Source organism: Brachionichthys hirsutus, chromosome 18 (assembly GCF_040956055.1).
Source record: "Brachionichthys hirsutus isolate HB-005 chromosome 18, CSIRO-AGI_Bhir_v1, whole genome shotgun sequence".
NCBI lineage: Eukaryota > Metazoa > Chordata > Actinopteri > Lophiiformes > Brachionichthyidae > Brachionichthys > Brachionichthys hirsutus.
The window spans coordinates 4273183-4289929 of record NC_090914.1 but is presented as its reverse complement, the minus strand read 5'-3'; the positions used below and the strand labels follow the sequence as shown (position 1 = coordinate 4289929).

At 42.5% G+C, this 16747-nt stretch overlaps 1 protein-coding gene across 1 annotated transcript; it reads right to left on the bottom strand.

The window, feature by feature from the left end:
- Positions 1–2928: 2928 nt before the first annotated feature.
- Positions 2929–10390, bottom strand: LOC137908027 (coiled-coil domain-containing protein 9B). The gene is made up of 11 exons (XM_068752386.1): positions 10298–10390; positions 10059–10163; positions 9806–9961; positions 9323–9475; positions 7721–7777; positions 5346–5524; positions 4640–4689; positions 4486–4521; positions 4260–4356; positions 3684–3714; positions 2929–3441 (listed from the first exon to the last, which is right to left on the bottom strand). The coding sequence occupies exons 1-11, from the start codon at positions 10388–10390 to the stop codon at positions 2929–2931; spliced, it is 1470 nt and encodes a 489-aa protein (XP_068608487.1).
- Between the last annotated feature and the right edge of the window lie 6357 nt (positions 10391–16747).

The window sequence follows — 16747 nt, the reverse complement described above, 5'->3', positions numbered from 1 at the left end:
GGCAAAAGTGTAAAGCGAGGCACAATGGAACAGACGGACAGCCGCGTCTACAAGTCAGCACGATTGTCATCTCTAAAGGGGTTCCAGTAATGAAATACGAGACGGTCATTTTCCAATCTGGGATAACACACACACTCTCCTTGATTAGGGAGGCTGTCACATCCTGAGCAGTGATGAGGCTGCAGCGATGACGCACGCGCTCAGTGTGGTCCGATGTTGTACCTTGTGTTTTTCATTCATGTCAGATCTTACCCATAAAACAGTCCCGTTGGGGGGGGTTTGTTTTGCTTTCGGTCTGATAATTTCTTAATTTCATTGCGAATTTGACAATTTCTAAGCATTGCATTCTGCTGTAGCACTAACTATAGTTGAATTTAATCATTCAAATGGGATATATTCTTTTGGATAATATCTTCCTGTTGGGTCTACATTTGAAATCATATAATCTAATCATTAAAAAAAAAAAAAATCCAAATTACTTAAGTACATTTCAGGGATAGTGCCTGTAACAACTGTACAGCAGGTCACAGGTCCAAGAGCCTCGATAACAGAAGGTTGCCATGGAGATAACCTTGGGAGGAGATAATTAAAATGGCAGCATCTGTGGGAGGTCCCACCTGTGGGGCTGAGAGGGAGCCGTTTCCAATGAAACAGCCCAGCAGAGAGCTCATCTGAAATTAATCATCCAACATGAAGGCAGACTCGATGGCCCGGGGGCTAACTGTGGATGCTGCGTTTCTGTCACATGCCCCCGCCCCTTTGGTAAAAATAACTCCCCAGAGGTAGGTCATGCATTTTCACAATTACAGAGTGCAGCAAAACAATTACAAGTCAGGATCTGAGAGTCAGAAATACAGGAAAACAATTTTTTTATTTGTGTTCTGTATGCCTTTTTCCAATGCAAATATGTAATCACATGAACAAGTGCTAAACGAGGACAAATGTACAACTGCTACATGGTTGTAGGTCCTAAATCTCATTTTACTAAACTGAATCCCGAAGGGAAATGTCAATATTGCAGAGGTAACAAATGGCCTGTTTCTCAAACAGATATGAATCCATTCAAATTCCATATATAATACAAAATAAGGCTCCTGTTCGAAGATAGCATGTTTCATTTTTGATGGACGGTGACCTTTTGGCTCTTTTTTTTTTTTGCCAGTGTGCTTTAACAGATGTCTGATGATTTGTATTTTTATGTAAGTAGTTAAAGCTGACAGGGCAAAGCAGCTCAGAATAATCCCGATGTGCTCCACACGACGGGTCACATAACTGTTTACGATGCTGTAGCATTGATGAAAGCCAAAAACGTCAAGGAAGGCTTCTTATCAGATATAACAAAAATAAACTCTATAGGCTGCTAATAAATAAAAACAAATCCAAACATTTCACTGAGAGAGAGAAAAAAAACAGCTACTGTTACAGTTTTAGATTTGTTTCATTCATTGTTAACATTCTGTTTAAGCAAATAAATAACATTGGTACTGACATTTAACATTATATATATGTTGCCATACAAAGCATGGTAATAATGATGAGGATGAATCTTTACAAAACATTAGTCATCTAAAAGAACCTGGAGGATTTATTTAACATCTCAAGTCTTGTCAGTCCCAGAGGGAGAGCCTGTCATTACTGCAACTCTTTTAACACTGGTTGTTTAAAAACCATAGTTAAAACAATTAAATTAGAAAAGCCCTCAGAGAGCGCAGACCTCCGCCAAGCAGCTCATTCCCCTCATAATTGGATTTAGACCGTCCACATGGTGATCTGGATCATCATCAAAATGTTCTAAATTGTTCTTGGTAACTTTATACACCAACCAAGAAAAGTAAAAATGAGTGGATTTTCTTTAAATCCGTAAATGGGGTTTTCAATGTTAAAATGTAATATTTTTTTCAAACATCATTCTAGGTCCGATCCCATTGAAATTTGGTGTTAAGATAGAGGTCCCCACCCTACATGGCTGTGTCAAATTTCATAAACATTGGTCATCAATCAACTGAGATATTGAGTATTGGTAAGTGGCCAATAAGGCGATAGTTGTCTTTTGAGAATGTATTGATTTCTGAATGGTCATTAGCTGATGTTGAAAGTAGTTAATAAATATCTCCTCACCCTGTCGCTGCTCCATCGGCACATCATACAGACATTGTCAAATGGAAAAATCCTCTAAGGCAGAATCAGGCACTAAATAATTTGACGGTGGCTTAATTCTCAAGCCTTCTGATATGTACCTTGGCATTTTCGTACAAATGTAAACAATGATATTGCACTCAAGCTGCATACTAACAAAGTACACGTGCTTTAATACTCATAAAGTGCTTGGATGTAAAAAAAAATAAATAAAAGAATAATAATAATTTAAAGAGAAAATAAGAACGATTTTTTTCCTATATTCATTGCATATAACTGAAAACGTGTGCACTTGGAGATTAAACTGTGGTTTAATGTGTGAGTCACAACAAACTTATGCAGTTCAGTTCAGACCCAACACTTGTTATTCCACTATTAGGAATTTAAGGCAGTTATATACGCTGGAGAGGCATTCTCTCTTGGGGACTGCAGCGCTCCATCAGGCCCCAGAGGTGCTCTGTACACTTCACCTGGAATTGGATAGTATGCAGCTGCAGTGCAGATATACTGTATTGCCTGCCTCTCACTCCTCAACCAACTCTTCATCCATTCGCTTTCCTAACCGTGGGTCCATTTAAACACCTATTGATTCACCCGTCCCTCTTCCCGTCACTTCCACTGACCTCGTCGCTGCGGGTGGAGAGTGTGTTGGGCGTGTTTCTCCTGACTCCAGGCTCAGGAAAGACAGCTCGGAGTCTATTAGTTCCTCTTTGAAGGAAAAAAAAAAATCAACATTAGCTTATGCGTGCGCCATCCCGCTCTGCCTCCAGGAAAAGATGAGGGGCATTGAACCTATTGCATACCTGTGTTTTTGTTGCTGGTGTCGCACTTGGCGAGCTCTGCAGGCTGGACTGCTCTCTCCTGCAGAGCCCCGCAGGCTCTGTCAGGGGAGCAGGAGCTGGGATCTGTGGGGACGTTGCTGTCTGTTCTAGTACATTCACTTAGAAGAGGAGCAGGGGGGGGCCCTCCCTGATCTTCCTTGGCACTTTCAAGAGGCTGCTGTGGCCCTTGTTTTTTTTTAGGTGAAGAAGTTTTTTTTCCGCCTGGACTTCTTGCCTCTGAACTCTCAGAGACCTGAGGGCCTGCGTTTTGCCTGGCGTGAGCCACACGGACGAGTTCATCTGAGAAGCGTACTTTCTTGTCTGAACTCCGAGGGGAGGAGGTCTCCGCCGCCTCCTGGGGGGGAGAGTCTTCCCTCAGGTTCGCAGCTGAGACAGGAGCTGAGTCCTGATCTTTCCGATCCTCTGCTTCACCTGTGAGGGCGTCAAGTTCCTCCAAGAATTCCTCTAATGTTGTGTCAGAAGTCTGGAATGAGAGAAGAGATCCAGTCGAGTGTTTTTACTCTTTAATATTGGAGCCGGTCCAGATTTGTATTTTTTATGTGTAAGTTATAGCATGCAACAAAATAAATCCGGAGTCAGCACAAATACCATAAATGGATCTTCAAAAAAAAAAAAAAAGGTTCTATTGATGTGATGATCTGATTGAACAGGGCTGCAACCAGTCTGTTCAATCAGATTCATATTTAAGCAGGCCTCATGTCTCACCTTTTGGTTCTCTCCTTCATTTCCTTCCCACCTATAAAATAAGGAGATTTTGTAACACAAGACATTCTGATATCTATTCCTCCATCTATCTACAACACATCCATCCATTTTATTTCAGGATATTTATTTGGAGGATCTGGAAATATTATTGTATCCTTACGTTTATTGAAGGGAGAGAGTGAGAAAACAACAGCTGCTTAAGTTACATCAACCGTGACTTATAATAAATAAGCTTGGCAACTCGGCGTCAGTTCCCATCTGTGCAATTGTGACTTTCTGCGATGGTGAGCAATGTTGTCGGAAAAAGTGTCCTCACTCCAGAGGAAAAGCCAGGGGACAGAAATGAATGGATGAGACGTGAATGAGGCCTGGTGGGATAGTTGGACAACTGCCACAGCATCTGCATCAAGACTCCGGACATCCAGGGGATTGGGCACATTAGGGCAGAGTGCAGGGCAATAATAGGGATTCCCACATTCCCTTTAGATACGCAGCTGAGTCCCATCTGAAGGGCGGAGTCCTCTTTAACGTCAGGTTGCTGGGAGCCCTGCTCTAAGTAGAGGTCGTCCGACTCACCTCCTGGCTCTCCCGGTCAGACGATCTATGCCTTTAGCTTTGCTGCTCATCACTTGCACATTTTTAGCTCCCTTGACTTTGCTTCTTTTATCATGGCCTGCGGCAGAAGAACACTTTCACGTTAAATCACAAAAAGCTCCCCTCACTTAAAATCCCACAACAATATTTTTATAATAACCTATTAAATAAGAAATATAATTGTGTTTGGTGCCTCCTGATTCATGACCTGTCCTGGACTGTCCTTTTCTAGCATTTCTTCCACCTGCAACAGAAACCGAGGTAATAAATCAGGGGCACTGCGGTAACTCTAAAGCCTTCTTATTTTGTTGTGAAAGATCTTCTTGCTCCTGTTCCCAGTTTGGACTGAGTGAATATCTCACCTCTGCTGGAAGGGCCCCAGTCTCTGTCCGGGAGAGATTTTTCTGAAAACCTAAATAAAAAAGCTTTAATTTAGGAAGAAGAACAAACTAACGCAAACATTGCCTCGGCCATACAGCAAAATAATTAATCGCGTTTAGTTCAAGTGGGATGGAAACACGTTCGTCGTACCCACATCAATCTGGGATAGTCGTCTTTTGTTGTACAGGCCTTAATTTAGAAAATCTTTAACATCAGGGTGACGCTTTGCTCAACGAGTCTAACCCCTCTACATTGTTGAATCAGAAACGCATTTCCTCTTCTGTTCTTACTGTGTGGGCCTTGCTGAAGCGTCGCCAAATAAGGGAAAGCATTCCATTCCTTATCCTAAGCTAAGAATAGCTTCTCATCCCTTGTCCCGCTACATTTGGATGCTCCCTTAATCTACCCTGCAGCACGGTCAGCCTCTGTGCCACAGGAAACACTGCAGAGTCCTAAACATGCGAGAAAACACACAGTCATCGCCGCTGCTAAACATAGAATGGGCATGGATCCTGAATATTTGATGATGTCACTACTTGACCGCATCCTGCGACTCGGGGGGGATTTATTCTGTAAAGCAGGACACACACACAATCTTAAGATGAAAGGTGGAAGAAAAACGCAGCTGCAACAAATTAAATCAGCACATGAAGTGCCTGAAGAAGACAAAGTGCACATCCGTCTTACATGGTGTCAGTTTTGTCCATGTCCCACGCCCGTGTCCACTGGCCCCTGGCGTTTTTGTGGCGCGCCACTCTTTCACGGTCGATCTGCTCGCGCTCTTTCTTCCACCTCAGATACTCCTCCTGCTCCTCTCTCAATGTGGGGATGTTGAGGTCAGTACCGGCATGCGGCGTCTCAAGCTCCTTAGCAGACGCAAAAGAACGAGGACAGTCAGTCTCCTGTCTCATACTAAACAGGAGTCACGTATTTACAACCGTGCAGGTTATTCTATTGCAGTTTTTACAAGCATCGGCCAAAGCATGAAGGGCTTCGAAATGCAGCTGCAAGCAGCTCCTACCATTAAGTCTGCAAGGCAACACTGGTAAATTCTTTGAGGCCATATTCCAGGAAAGGTGCAGCTTATACAATCAATGCAATTAGGTCCATTTCCTCTGTGCCCCCCCTTTAACCTATTTATTGATGACTGTGATGAGAGCTGGAAGAATTGCTTGCCGTTGTTAATACCAAGCTGAGATCTGATGCGGCTCTTTAACAGGGATGCAAGGCCACAAGGTGATGCTACAAAGTGCTTTCAGCAAACAGGGACTAAAACCACTTCCTGCGTTAAACGGAAAGACAGCGAAAGACGATGGTTTCAGATTTCTGATCATAAAGGGAGGCAGGCTTCAACTGCACATGCTGTTCTGTGGCGCTTGCCCTCGGGCGAGGACTAATGACAGCCGAGTAAACATGTTGCTTTCCTGTGTTCAGTTTTCAGAGGACATGGCATCTGCACTCATCCCTCTGTTTTTCATCCCCCCCCCCCCCCCCTCAAGGGAAGGGCTCTTCTCACATGTTCCAACAGGCCGTGTTCTGCTGCCACCCCAACCGCCCCGCTAATTAGCCCTTTTCAATGTCTCGCCTCCGAGCAGACTCAGAGGGAGGTTGTCAGAGGCCAAGACAGTAAAACATTTCACTGTCATCTTACTGCCATTAACCGGCGGCAGCTTCACTTGTAAATTTAGTTACTTTTCTAATAAGTATTTCTAATTACAGTATACTCATTGAATTTATTTTTTTTACTGTGCATGACTTCATTCTTGCAAATTTAGAAGAAACTCCTCTCGGTTTTTGGCAGTAAATTCCTGTATATTTACAGTATGTTACCTGTGATTGAATCTACATTGTGATTATTTAGTGGTATATAAAATAATGTTTCTGTAATACTGCTACTGCACTATGATGACCTGTACTTGCATTATATTGTATCTTTACTGCACTTAAAGAAAAGGGATTATTTACAGAAATGTTCTGTAGGTCTAAATTCAAAGCAGGCCCTCGTAGGAAAGTCAGAGTATGAGAAGCAATCTTTTAAATTTAAACAGATAAAAACCTCAAACAAATTACATAAAAAATACTCAAATGTGCCAAACAATGAGAAAATATGCTAAATAAATAAACAAGCCAATACTGTTAGAGCCCCCACACAGCAAATATTTTATTACATTTAGTCAAGCATGGGTTAACAAGTTAATTCCTCTGAACATATAGTTTGTGCCCGTTTCAATTTAAAAGTTACATCCCAATACCTTTCTTCTACCTTCCCATGATGCTCTGCTGTTTACAATTTTATTTACAGTGTCCTACACTCATGTATTATTTTTAGTATATAGTTCATCACTACAGTACAATGCATGCAGAGTACACTTCAGATTTAAGTTCTAAATTTACACTAAGGCTTTAGCAGGACTTTGGCTCAGAGTTTGCCTTCAGGTTCAGATTGGTTAAAGATCAATTACCAGCAATGAGAATAATGACGCTGCTGAACTCTTTCCTCTCACCCTACACATGTGTACTAGTTTAAGCCAGAAGATACTTTTAGTATATTTAAGGACTGAAACGGCAACAAACCAAAGATTCTCAACCAACAACAACAACAACAACGAAAAACTAGACATGATGTTGGACAGGAAGACAGGAAAGGCATGAACAGCATCACTTGTCATGTGGTGCAGTCAGCGGGGCTTTGAAGCCTGTTTCCCTTCTGCCTCCCTGGTTAGCCTGTTTATCACCCGTCTGATCTGGAAGACAGCTCTGAGCTACTCCAGCAACGTCAACCCGAGAGCCAGCAGGAGGCAGATGGGGGACGAGAAAATACAAGGTTGCGAGGAAGGGGGGGGTGTGGGCATGGCAACGAGTCGCACCTGTCTGTGTGTGAGCATTTGTGATTGTCCTAGAGGGCATATTTGCATTTCCCTGTTTTTGTGTGTTTGTGTAGTTGGACGGTCATAATGAAGCCACGCATTGTTCTTATCACCGAAGATAAAGCTGTGAGTTCTCTCACATCCAGAGACAGCATGGATACTCTTTGTCTGCATGGAGGTGTGTGATTGTGGTACCTGACATGGCTCCGAAAGCCTGTGATGCTCCTCGGTGTGCTTCTGGCCTTGTTTAACCTGAGAAAGAAATAAAAGACATGCATATATATAAAAAAAATAAAATAATAAACTCCATGCCAGGAAATTAAAATGCAGTTGTAAAGAGTGAGATAACTGCTGCCAAAGACAAGGCGCATTGTGATTAAAAGGCCAGCACTGCCCCCAAGTGGATCTTTGGTGCTGCACCTTAATTTGGCACGCATGGTGGAATGAGGTCATCAGAGCAGGCAGCTCTCTGCAGGTTTTCAGCCCCAGTGCTTTGGAAAATGGCACTTATGTCAGTGCAAGTGTAGCAAATTGTGAGTTTCTTGACGTGCTGCGACTCCGGCTCAGCATGCACCACTGAACACAGCGGATGAGTCACGACGCTGTGAGCAGCGATACTTGTAGTAACTGAGCAGGGGGGGGGGATGCAGGACAGAGTGGTCTGATACACCTACAGATAATGACACCCACACACACTCTCCTACTCACACCCGAATGCAGTCTGGCTCAAAGGCAAACACAAAAGACCACTGAGTGCCCAGCTCCCTTTTTCTTCTTCCTCCTCCTCCTCTCCCTCGTCGATCCTCTTTATCAGCATAATGAACCTTTTCAAAAGCGAGAAGGCAGTTGAATGCTAATTAGATCAAATCAGCCCTTTCAGGGTGGTGGGAATAAGGAAAACAAGAGGAGGGGAGCCAGACTGCTTAAGGTTCCAGAAATTAGAAATGAGGGCTGCATCTCCTGATGTCTCCCTCTGTTGTTTTCCTCTCCTCTGTATATTTCTGTCTTGTGATTCCAAACTAGTCTGGTCTTGTGATTCTTCAAGGACTGATTCAGTCCACGTGATGAATAAAGGAGATAAAACAGGCCAGGAATAAAGGCTAGCTTCAGCCCATAGATTTACATTAGCACAGATGGGTACTGAATGTATTAGCCAATCAGAGGCAGGCAGGCAGTGTCTGTGTTTACACTGGGGAGGATCAGCTGTCTGTGCTGTGCAGACTTTCTAATTGAGCAGTGTGTGTGTGTGTGTGTGTGTGTGTGTGTGTGTCAGACTGAGGGAGAGCAGCTGTTTAGGAGTGTCTGCATACGCAGGGATTTAACGTCAGTTAAAGCCTAGCGGCGGACATTGCATGTGCACGTGTCTCTTCAGCTTCATTCATTCATCTCCTTGACCACTTTTGTCCGTTACCGGGTCGCGGGCCGTGCTGGAGAGCCTATCCCAGCAGTCGACGGGCGAGAGGCGGGGTACACCCCGGACAAGCCGCCAGTTCATCGCAGGGCCGTGTCTTTGCCTATCTGGGTTAAAGATCTGAGACCCACAGTCAACTCAGCCAGCAGCTCTATTAGCAGCCCCCCCCCCCTTGTTAATTCCACACCAGTCAGTCACAGCCTCAGCCCGCCCCCTGTCCACTAGCCATTGTTCTCCATCACTGGATGGGTGTGTCCGGCAGACATGTCTGACATCTATGTAAAACACGTTGGTGCAGCACAAGAGAGTGAACAAAGAGTCAGCAAGAGCTTGAGCAGAGGGTGAACGCTGCGAGCATGCGATCACTGACGTGTTCTCATCCAGACCTGTGCTGTTGTGTCTCTCTGGGTCACGTGAGGCGGCTGCTTCGCCCCCCCGGCGGCCGACTCCACGACCTCCACCTGTCCGTCATCTGTCGCGCTCTTCACATCTGCAGAGCCCGGCCTCCTCTCTGGCCTTTCACTCACCACTCTTTTACCCTGGAGCAACAGATCCTCATAGAATAAGAGTCTTTATCAGTTCCAAGTTACGCAAGAGCATAATGAACCTGCGGAGTATTTTAGCGTGCAGACCTTCTGGATAAACGTTATGATGTTGGGCAGTGCACAATAATTACCCTTCCTTCTTATTTCTGTGTTCTTTATTCATCATTATTATTATTAGCTTACTAGACATTGCATTTAGCTAGGCATCCTCATGCATTTGGAGGAATGGCTGTTTCTGTGTTACTCTTTCATTTATTATAGTAAAACTGTGGGTGCAGCTTTATTTCCCTGTCACCAGTAGAAATTGAATTCCACTGCAGTTACCTTTTTGCCAGCCATGGTGACCATTAGCTGCTTCCTCTGACCTCTACCAGTGCCCTGTGGGGGGCCTTCACCCCCTCCCTCAGACTCGGTGTCCTGCTGTCCTTTCCCAGCTGCTGAAACACTATTAAATAGCTTCGTAACAACCACACGGTTATCCTGTAAACCACAGACGAGAACATCTAGTCATTTGTAGCTTATGTTCCTCGGAAACAAATTGCAACTTCTGTCGGGAACCAGTTATTTATAAACTCACGCTATTGGACTTGCTAATTGTGATGGTGAGATCATCGGCTTTGCCTTTGCGGCTCTGCAGTGCCATTCCCTCCTCTTCTGCCCTTCTCCTGTCCTCCTCCACCTCCTAAATGCAACTCAACAAAGACAGCAAGCTTATTAGGAAGCCTGAAAGAACAGGCAGGCGTTCATAGATCCAGACATGTGAGCAAGTTTATGGCCTTGACAGAAGCTTCTCCTCCTCAAAGTGCTTTTCCTTACCTTGTACCGCTTCATAAGGGCTTTATTCTTTCTACGGAGAGCCTCGATCTTCCTGTCCAGCTCCAGGTCCCTCTCATCATCCCTCTTGGGCATCACGTCACCGGGAGTCTGGGAGGAGACACATCAGTTTATCAACAGAATAAAACTATCGAGTCTTTTTCAAATTAACCCTACAAGCTGCATTTTTTTAAGGCCTCAATTTGTTTTATGACCACCATCCGATGACATGTAGAAAGCTGTCATAAAAATATTATATATATATTGCAGAACTGAACTGATTCAAGAAACAAATGTATTATTATTCCACCTTTTTATATATTTATTTATTTAAACTTGAAATTGATAGAAAATGTATTTTGCATACAAGACGGCGATGCCCACCTGCTATTTCCGTGTGCACAACACAATAATCTTGCTATGCATGAGATAAATGACCTTTGAAAAAAAACAAAAGATAAAAAAAGACATCACATTTTAAGTACCGTAGACACCTTTGTCCACACCTCTACATGTGCTGCAACAACACACAGCACTGCCACAGCCTCACACTCACCACAGATGGAGCATTCATTACAAAGCTCAGTTTCACAGGGTGAATGCATATCCAGAGCATCCCAAACATCCCAACTTGGTCAGCAGGGCAAGCCTCCTCACATGACAGGAGGCCCCATACCCAAAAAAGTCCGTGTGCTCTCATGGAACAGTGGCTACAACTCGAGTGTGTGTTAACAGGTCCTTTCAAGAAAATCGAAAACCTGACAGAGGATGAGTTGGAAGGAGTATTAACAAATATATCCAAACAGATAAATTAAGGTTATGTTACTGGAAATTCAAAGATATTGGCCGGCCGTTATCCTGCAGTGAGTTAAAGTTCCCTCTCCAGAAATGTCTATGCAATCCTGATTCCAAAAAAAATGAAAGACGAAATGGACAGCAAAAAAAGCAAAAATGAGAGAGCAAAACTTCAAAATATGTTGAAACAATAAAAATAAAAGACTTTGTAGAATGCTCACAATAGACGAGCACCTGATTGGACCATTAGTCGTTCACGTGCAAGGATGAGGGCAAGGTTCAAAATTCAGCAGTTTAAGAACAACCATTTCAACACATGAGCCAAAGGAACCATCTCCAGTCCCTAAAATAAATCCGTCACCATAAATAATGTGACCCCTGTCCCGACCTTTTTTGGAATGTGTTGCAGGAATTAAAGTCAGAGTGGAATTCAGTGAATAATAAAACTTTATTCATGAAGTTTGATACTCAAATTTGTGCCATGGCTTTGAAGCGTGATCAGAGTGAAGTATTACTCTGCTGTTTTTTTTCCACAAACATTTCATTCAGGACAGAAACGACAGAACTCAGACAATACTCAATGAATGACAAACATTAACAGCATCAGCTGTTGTTTTATTCTCAGCTGACAAGGGGAGACTATGCATGCAGTTGTTTGATGGGGGGGGGGGGTCTAAGCTTCTCGACAGAGGCCGACATGACGAAGTGAGTCAGCCATTCTCTGCTGTCGCTGCGGCGACGACAAGAGTCAAAGCTGCATATATGACATATTACGAGCACATGATGACTCATGGCAGGAGAACAATCACATTGGAGCTGCAAGAAATTCTTCCAAGCTTGGTCCTTTCAGTGTTACGCCCACAACGAGATGTAGTCGAACTATTTAGTTGAGCCTCAGATCCACACACTTAAAGTAAAAAAAAACAACAACAACAAAAAAACTACACATCCTCGAAGGAAGATGTGTCAAACCAGCCAAGTCACACTTGCGCATGAGAAAAGTTGTAACTCACTCCGAGCGGCAGGAGGATGGAAAGTAGCTGCTTCACAGCTTGCAGTTGTCAGGGTATCCAAACACAACAGACCATGAGGACATGCCCCTCAGAATAGGTGCAAAGGAGAGGCACTCTGCTGACTCAATCGCAAGGCCAGTGGCTGAGCCTGAAGTGAACACTGGCTTCCACAAACCAAGATGGGGGGGTACAGTAACCGGCTCTGTGACTTGTGTAGTAGCGAGGCTACCGTGGACCCAAACACACACACACACACAAAAAGTACACAGAGGTAGGTACCCATATCCAGACAGGCAAGTTATAAGAGAGGAAGGAGCCCTGCAAGGAGAGCTGCCAAGGGCTTCGTCCCTACCCAGCGTTCCTGCCACCTACAGGAGCAACAACAGGGGGGGGGGGGGGGGGGGCACAACTGAAATGCTGCGTACACCCACAGCACAAATCTATGACAGAGCAGCAGAGAGGAAACCCAATATCAGACGGAGAGAGGATGACGAGAGAGGGGAAGGAGAGCGAAGCACTCACGGGTCCTTCCATGTCAGCGGTAGAGGCTGGGCTGGATCCGGGAGCGAGGCGGCCGAGGCGGCAGAGAGGGCTGCTGGGAGTCGGCGACCATGCCTCGATCACAATGAACCGAGTTGGGCAAGCGGCCAAGGCGTCGAACAAATGCACAGAGCTCCCCTGTTAACGGATTTCACAGCAGCCATCCGCTTGTCCTCTCCCCTCGCTCACTCCCTTTCTCTCTCTCTCTCTCCCCAACCCTCCTGCACATATGCTCCCTCACTCCCTCCCATCCTTTCTAACAGCACTTGCTCTTTCACCTCCTCACTTACCCTTACCCCCCCCCCCCCCCCCCACCACCACCACCACCACCCTTCATGTACTTTTAAAGTTGATTAACGCTGTAATTTTTTTTGAACTGCTTGTATTTCAAATTAAAATGATAACAAAATAGTTTTCTATTTTCTGTATGACACGTGTTTTCTCAGCTGTTGATGAGATGATTTGTGGAACCTGTGATCTCCTCGCATCAGACCTGTCAACACAAGAGAAAAAAAGTCATCTTCAACCTATACTGGTGCTCCTTGGATGTGTTTCAGTCCGATAAAAGCTCTTCCATCACATCTCAGAGCGGTACTGTAGAAATCCAGACAAGATAAATGAGATACGCGTGTTATTTGATCCCGCTGCCGATTCAACAACCTCGTCTCCTATGAGCTCCAGACTACATGTTTAGCGTACTAAAGAAGCTTCCCAAAGACATGAGGAGGGGAGGGAGGAGAGGGGCATCTGCTGAATTTCCCACAATTCTTCATACCTGCAGCTTTTGCCAAAACTATGCCTGAGAGCTAATGACATGCAGCACATTGCAGCCTGGCATAGAGAACGCCACAGGCACCCCAGAGAGAGTAGCAGAGGTGAAGCCGTGCAGCCACAGAGCCGGGGTGTCAGTCTGCATCATGGAAGCAAACGTGTCATTGAAAGTTGGCGGTACGAGCAATGTTTTTAAAGCTCCCCATAGCTCACATTCTGCTTGGATCAGTCCTGCTTATGGGCTGAAGCTCTTCACAATACGTTTTAGCCTAGAAGTATTTGTTAATGTGAGATTTGTTTTCTTTTTATATGGATATATATGAACATATTTCTAATCTTTATATCATATATATATAGAAATATACTGACAACAAAATAGGTGACAAGTTGTATTGTTCTCTAAAAGTGTATAAAAAAGACAGTTCTAAAATAGTTAAAAACAGGAAGGAAAGCATGACTGGCTGATTTGAATAGTTTTCATGTTATAGATAGATAGATAGATAGATAGAAAAGAAAGAGAAACTTACACGGCCTGTCTACCAGGTGGCGACAAAACCTTGTTTAACATGAGCCTCTGACCCACATGCAGGAAGTCCATGATCAACAAATTGTAATGACATCACTTTAGGTGCCTCTGATTCATGTTAAATTAGATAAGACCTCAAAACTCATTGATTCTGGAATTAAAATTAAATCAATTGACAAAGACAACGGTGCAGATCATGCGGGAGTTTTATGATTCAGAAATCGCTTATAATCAGGACCTGCAGAAATCCAGGATCTTGGATCTATATTTATGCTAAAACCTTTTAAAACTTCACTGAGTTGATACATCAGTTGCAACAAAAGAAACATTTGAGAACATATCTTTGGGCACACCTGCTGCTTGAAACAAAAACAAAAGTATAGCAACTGGTTGTCAAAAGCATGTCACCGAGCCCATCGCCAGTCACATGCAAGTTTTATGATGTTCAAGTTTCATAATGTCCTGCAAGAATGCATTGTTGTACATGAATTTTATGAAAGCTTCAGGACAGGCGTGTCTACAATTACCGTCTGTATTGTTTTCGTAAATACCAAAGAAGGGTTTTCATCTTGTGAGCAGGTTCCACTTGGTTGTAAATAATCGCATGCATATTTGAGGGATGACACACCAATGGATGAAAGGTTCAGTTCACTTTCTCCTCATAGTCAGTTGACATTCCACCAAGCCCTTGCTTTCTACAGGGATTCCCGGTACATAAATACATGCAACAAGCAGCAGTATGTTGCATGTATCAATTTTGGTGATACTTGTACATGCATGTTTATTTTATACTAATCATACTCAGCTATAATTTAGCAGTGACCATTTGATGTCTTACTGGATTTTCATATTTTTTTACATGCATTTACATGCAAAAAGTTCAAGTCAGAGCCACTTGATCTGACATCACATGGAAAGGTCGCATCAATAGAAAATAACTGAACATTTTTTAGCTATACACCCGATGCAAGCTTTAACATACCGTACAATAAGATCATACTGTCACTGATGCCATTGTTGCCTTAAGTGTGACTAAAAATGTATAATTCCAAACTGTGTTCATATACTTCTGCAATATTTATGTGTTATTGCATATTTTACTAAAGGAAACAATATCATCTGCTGTAATAAAAAAAATTGTAAAAAAAATGATCCAATGAACATCATGAAACATAAAATAATAATTGCTTATTCCAACCGCAGAGTAATATTCTGTAAAGATTACATTTAATTAATCTTATTTCAGTCTGTTAAGACAATAAGATGGAGTTAAAAATGCATGTCAGTTAGACACTGGAGATAAAAAAAAATCAAATCCATATAATAATGAAAAACAAAATCCTGAAACATTGATATTCGATGTGCTCCTTTTAAGATTGTGACCATGTGATTTCAGCTGCCTATAACTGAACTAACTGCAACCTTGCTGTGATAAATCTGGCCCATAATGGCGTTGTTAGACCGGTTTCATCAATGGCATCGCTCTGGTCCTACACTCGCTCTTTAAAAATGGTCCAGGAAGTACCATCATCTAATGTTTAGAGCTGGAACTCAGAAAAACAATGTTACTTGGTTTCCTGGAAACACCCAACTCATATCTATCCCATATCAAGCAGTCCCTTTAAAAAAATAAAAAACATGAGCACACCCATCCCGGGTTGCACCTTATATACAGACTGACAAGACACATTAAACACAGGCTGCTTTGATTTTGCACCAGGTGCGTTAGGGCTATTGTTAGTTGTTTGTGATAAATGCACAAAATGTAATTTATTGACATTCTAAAATCCTCTTTCATTTTGTTTTTATCCAGGAAATCACTTGAGGCTGCACTTTTCAACAACAAAAATGAGTAAATGTAAGTAAATTTAATTGTTATTTTTATTATTTATTTGAATAACACTCCACACATAACATTAACTTCTAAAAAAAAAAAAAATACATTTCAAAGGTTTGGAATTATTTGTGATATTGATGTTTTTCTCATTCTTCAATAATGCCTATTTTATAACATATCAACAGTATCATTTGGTTTTATCCTCAGCAAATGACAAAGGAAAATAATTAAAGAGTTAAAATTTCCTCAATGTCCACATCTGACAGAAGATTAGCACCATAATAATTATAAGCTGCAATCGGGCTTGCAATGTATTTGGAGTTTGTTTTTTCATAGCAGGTTCAAACCAGTCAGATTTTAAAGTACATTTGACCCTGAAACCGGAAATCTTCCCCTTTAAATCAGCTATGATTCTGAATTCACAATTCACGCACAATGACTTTTGGGTCCTTTTTTTCAACGGTTGTGTAGCTGGCACTTTCAGTCATAAGTCCGGTTGAACCCATTGAACAGCAACAGAACAGAACATTTTATTGAAATCAACAGAAACTTTTTTATAAAAAAAAAGTTTCTGTTGAAGGGTAAACTTTTTAATGTGTGGACAACCTTTGACAAATAGCGCACTCCTTTTAAGTCAAGTGTTTATGACAAGCAATTATAAACTTTTGAATAGTATTGTGTAATATAATTACTACTTCTGTCATATTTAAGTGTATCAGATACTCTATGTTTGAATGATCTGTCATTTAATTATTTGTATTTATTTTTTCTCAAATTATAGGCTCGGAGGTGAGTTATTTTGTGTCCTTACGGCTCTTTCATTGTTTACCAGTATGAAAATGTCTATTTAATCTACTTTCCTGTTTTATTATATTACAATGAAACGAAGGATGACAAGGGCTCAAGCTCAAGCTGCTCAAGCTCCGACACAGATGAGGCAAGATATTTGTCTTCCTAAATAGTTTTTATTT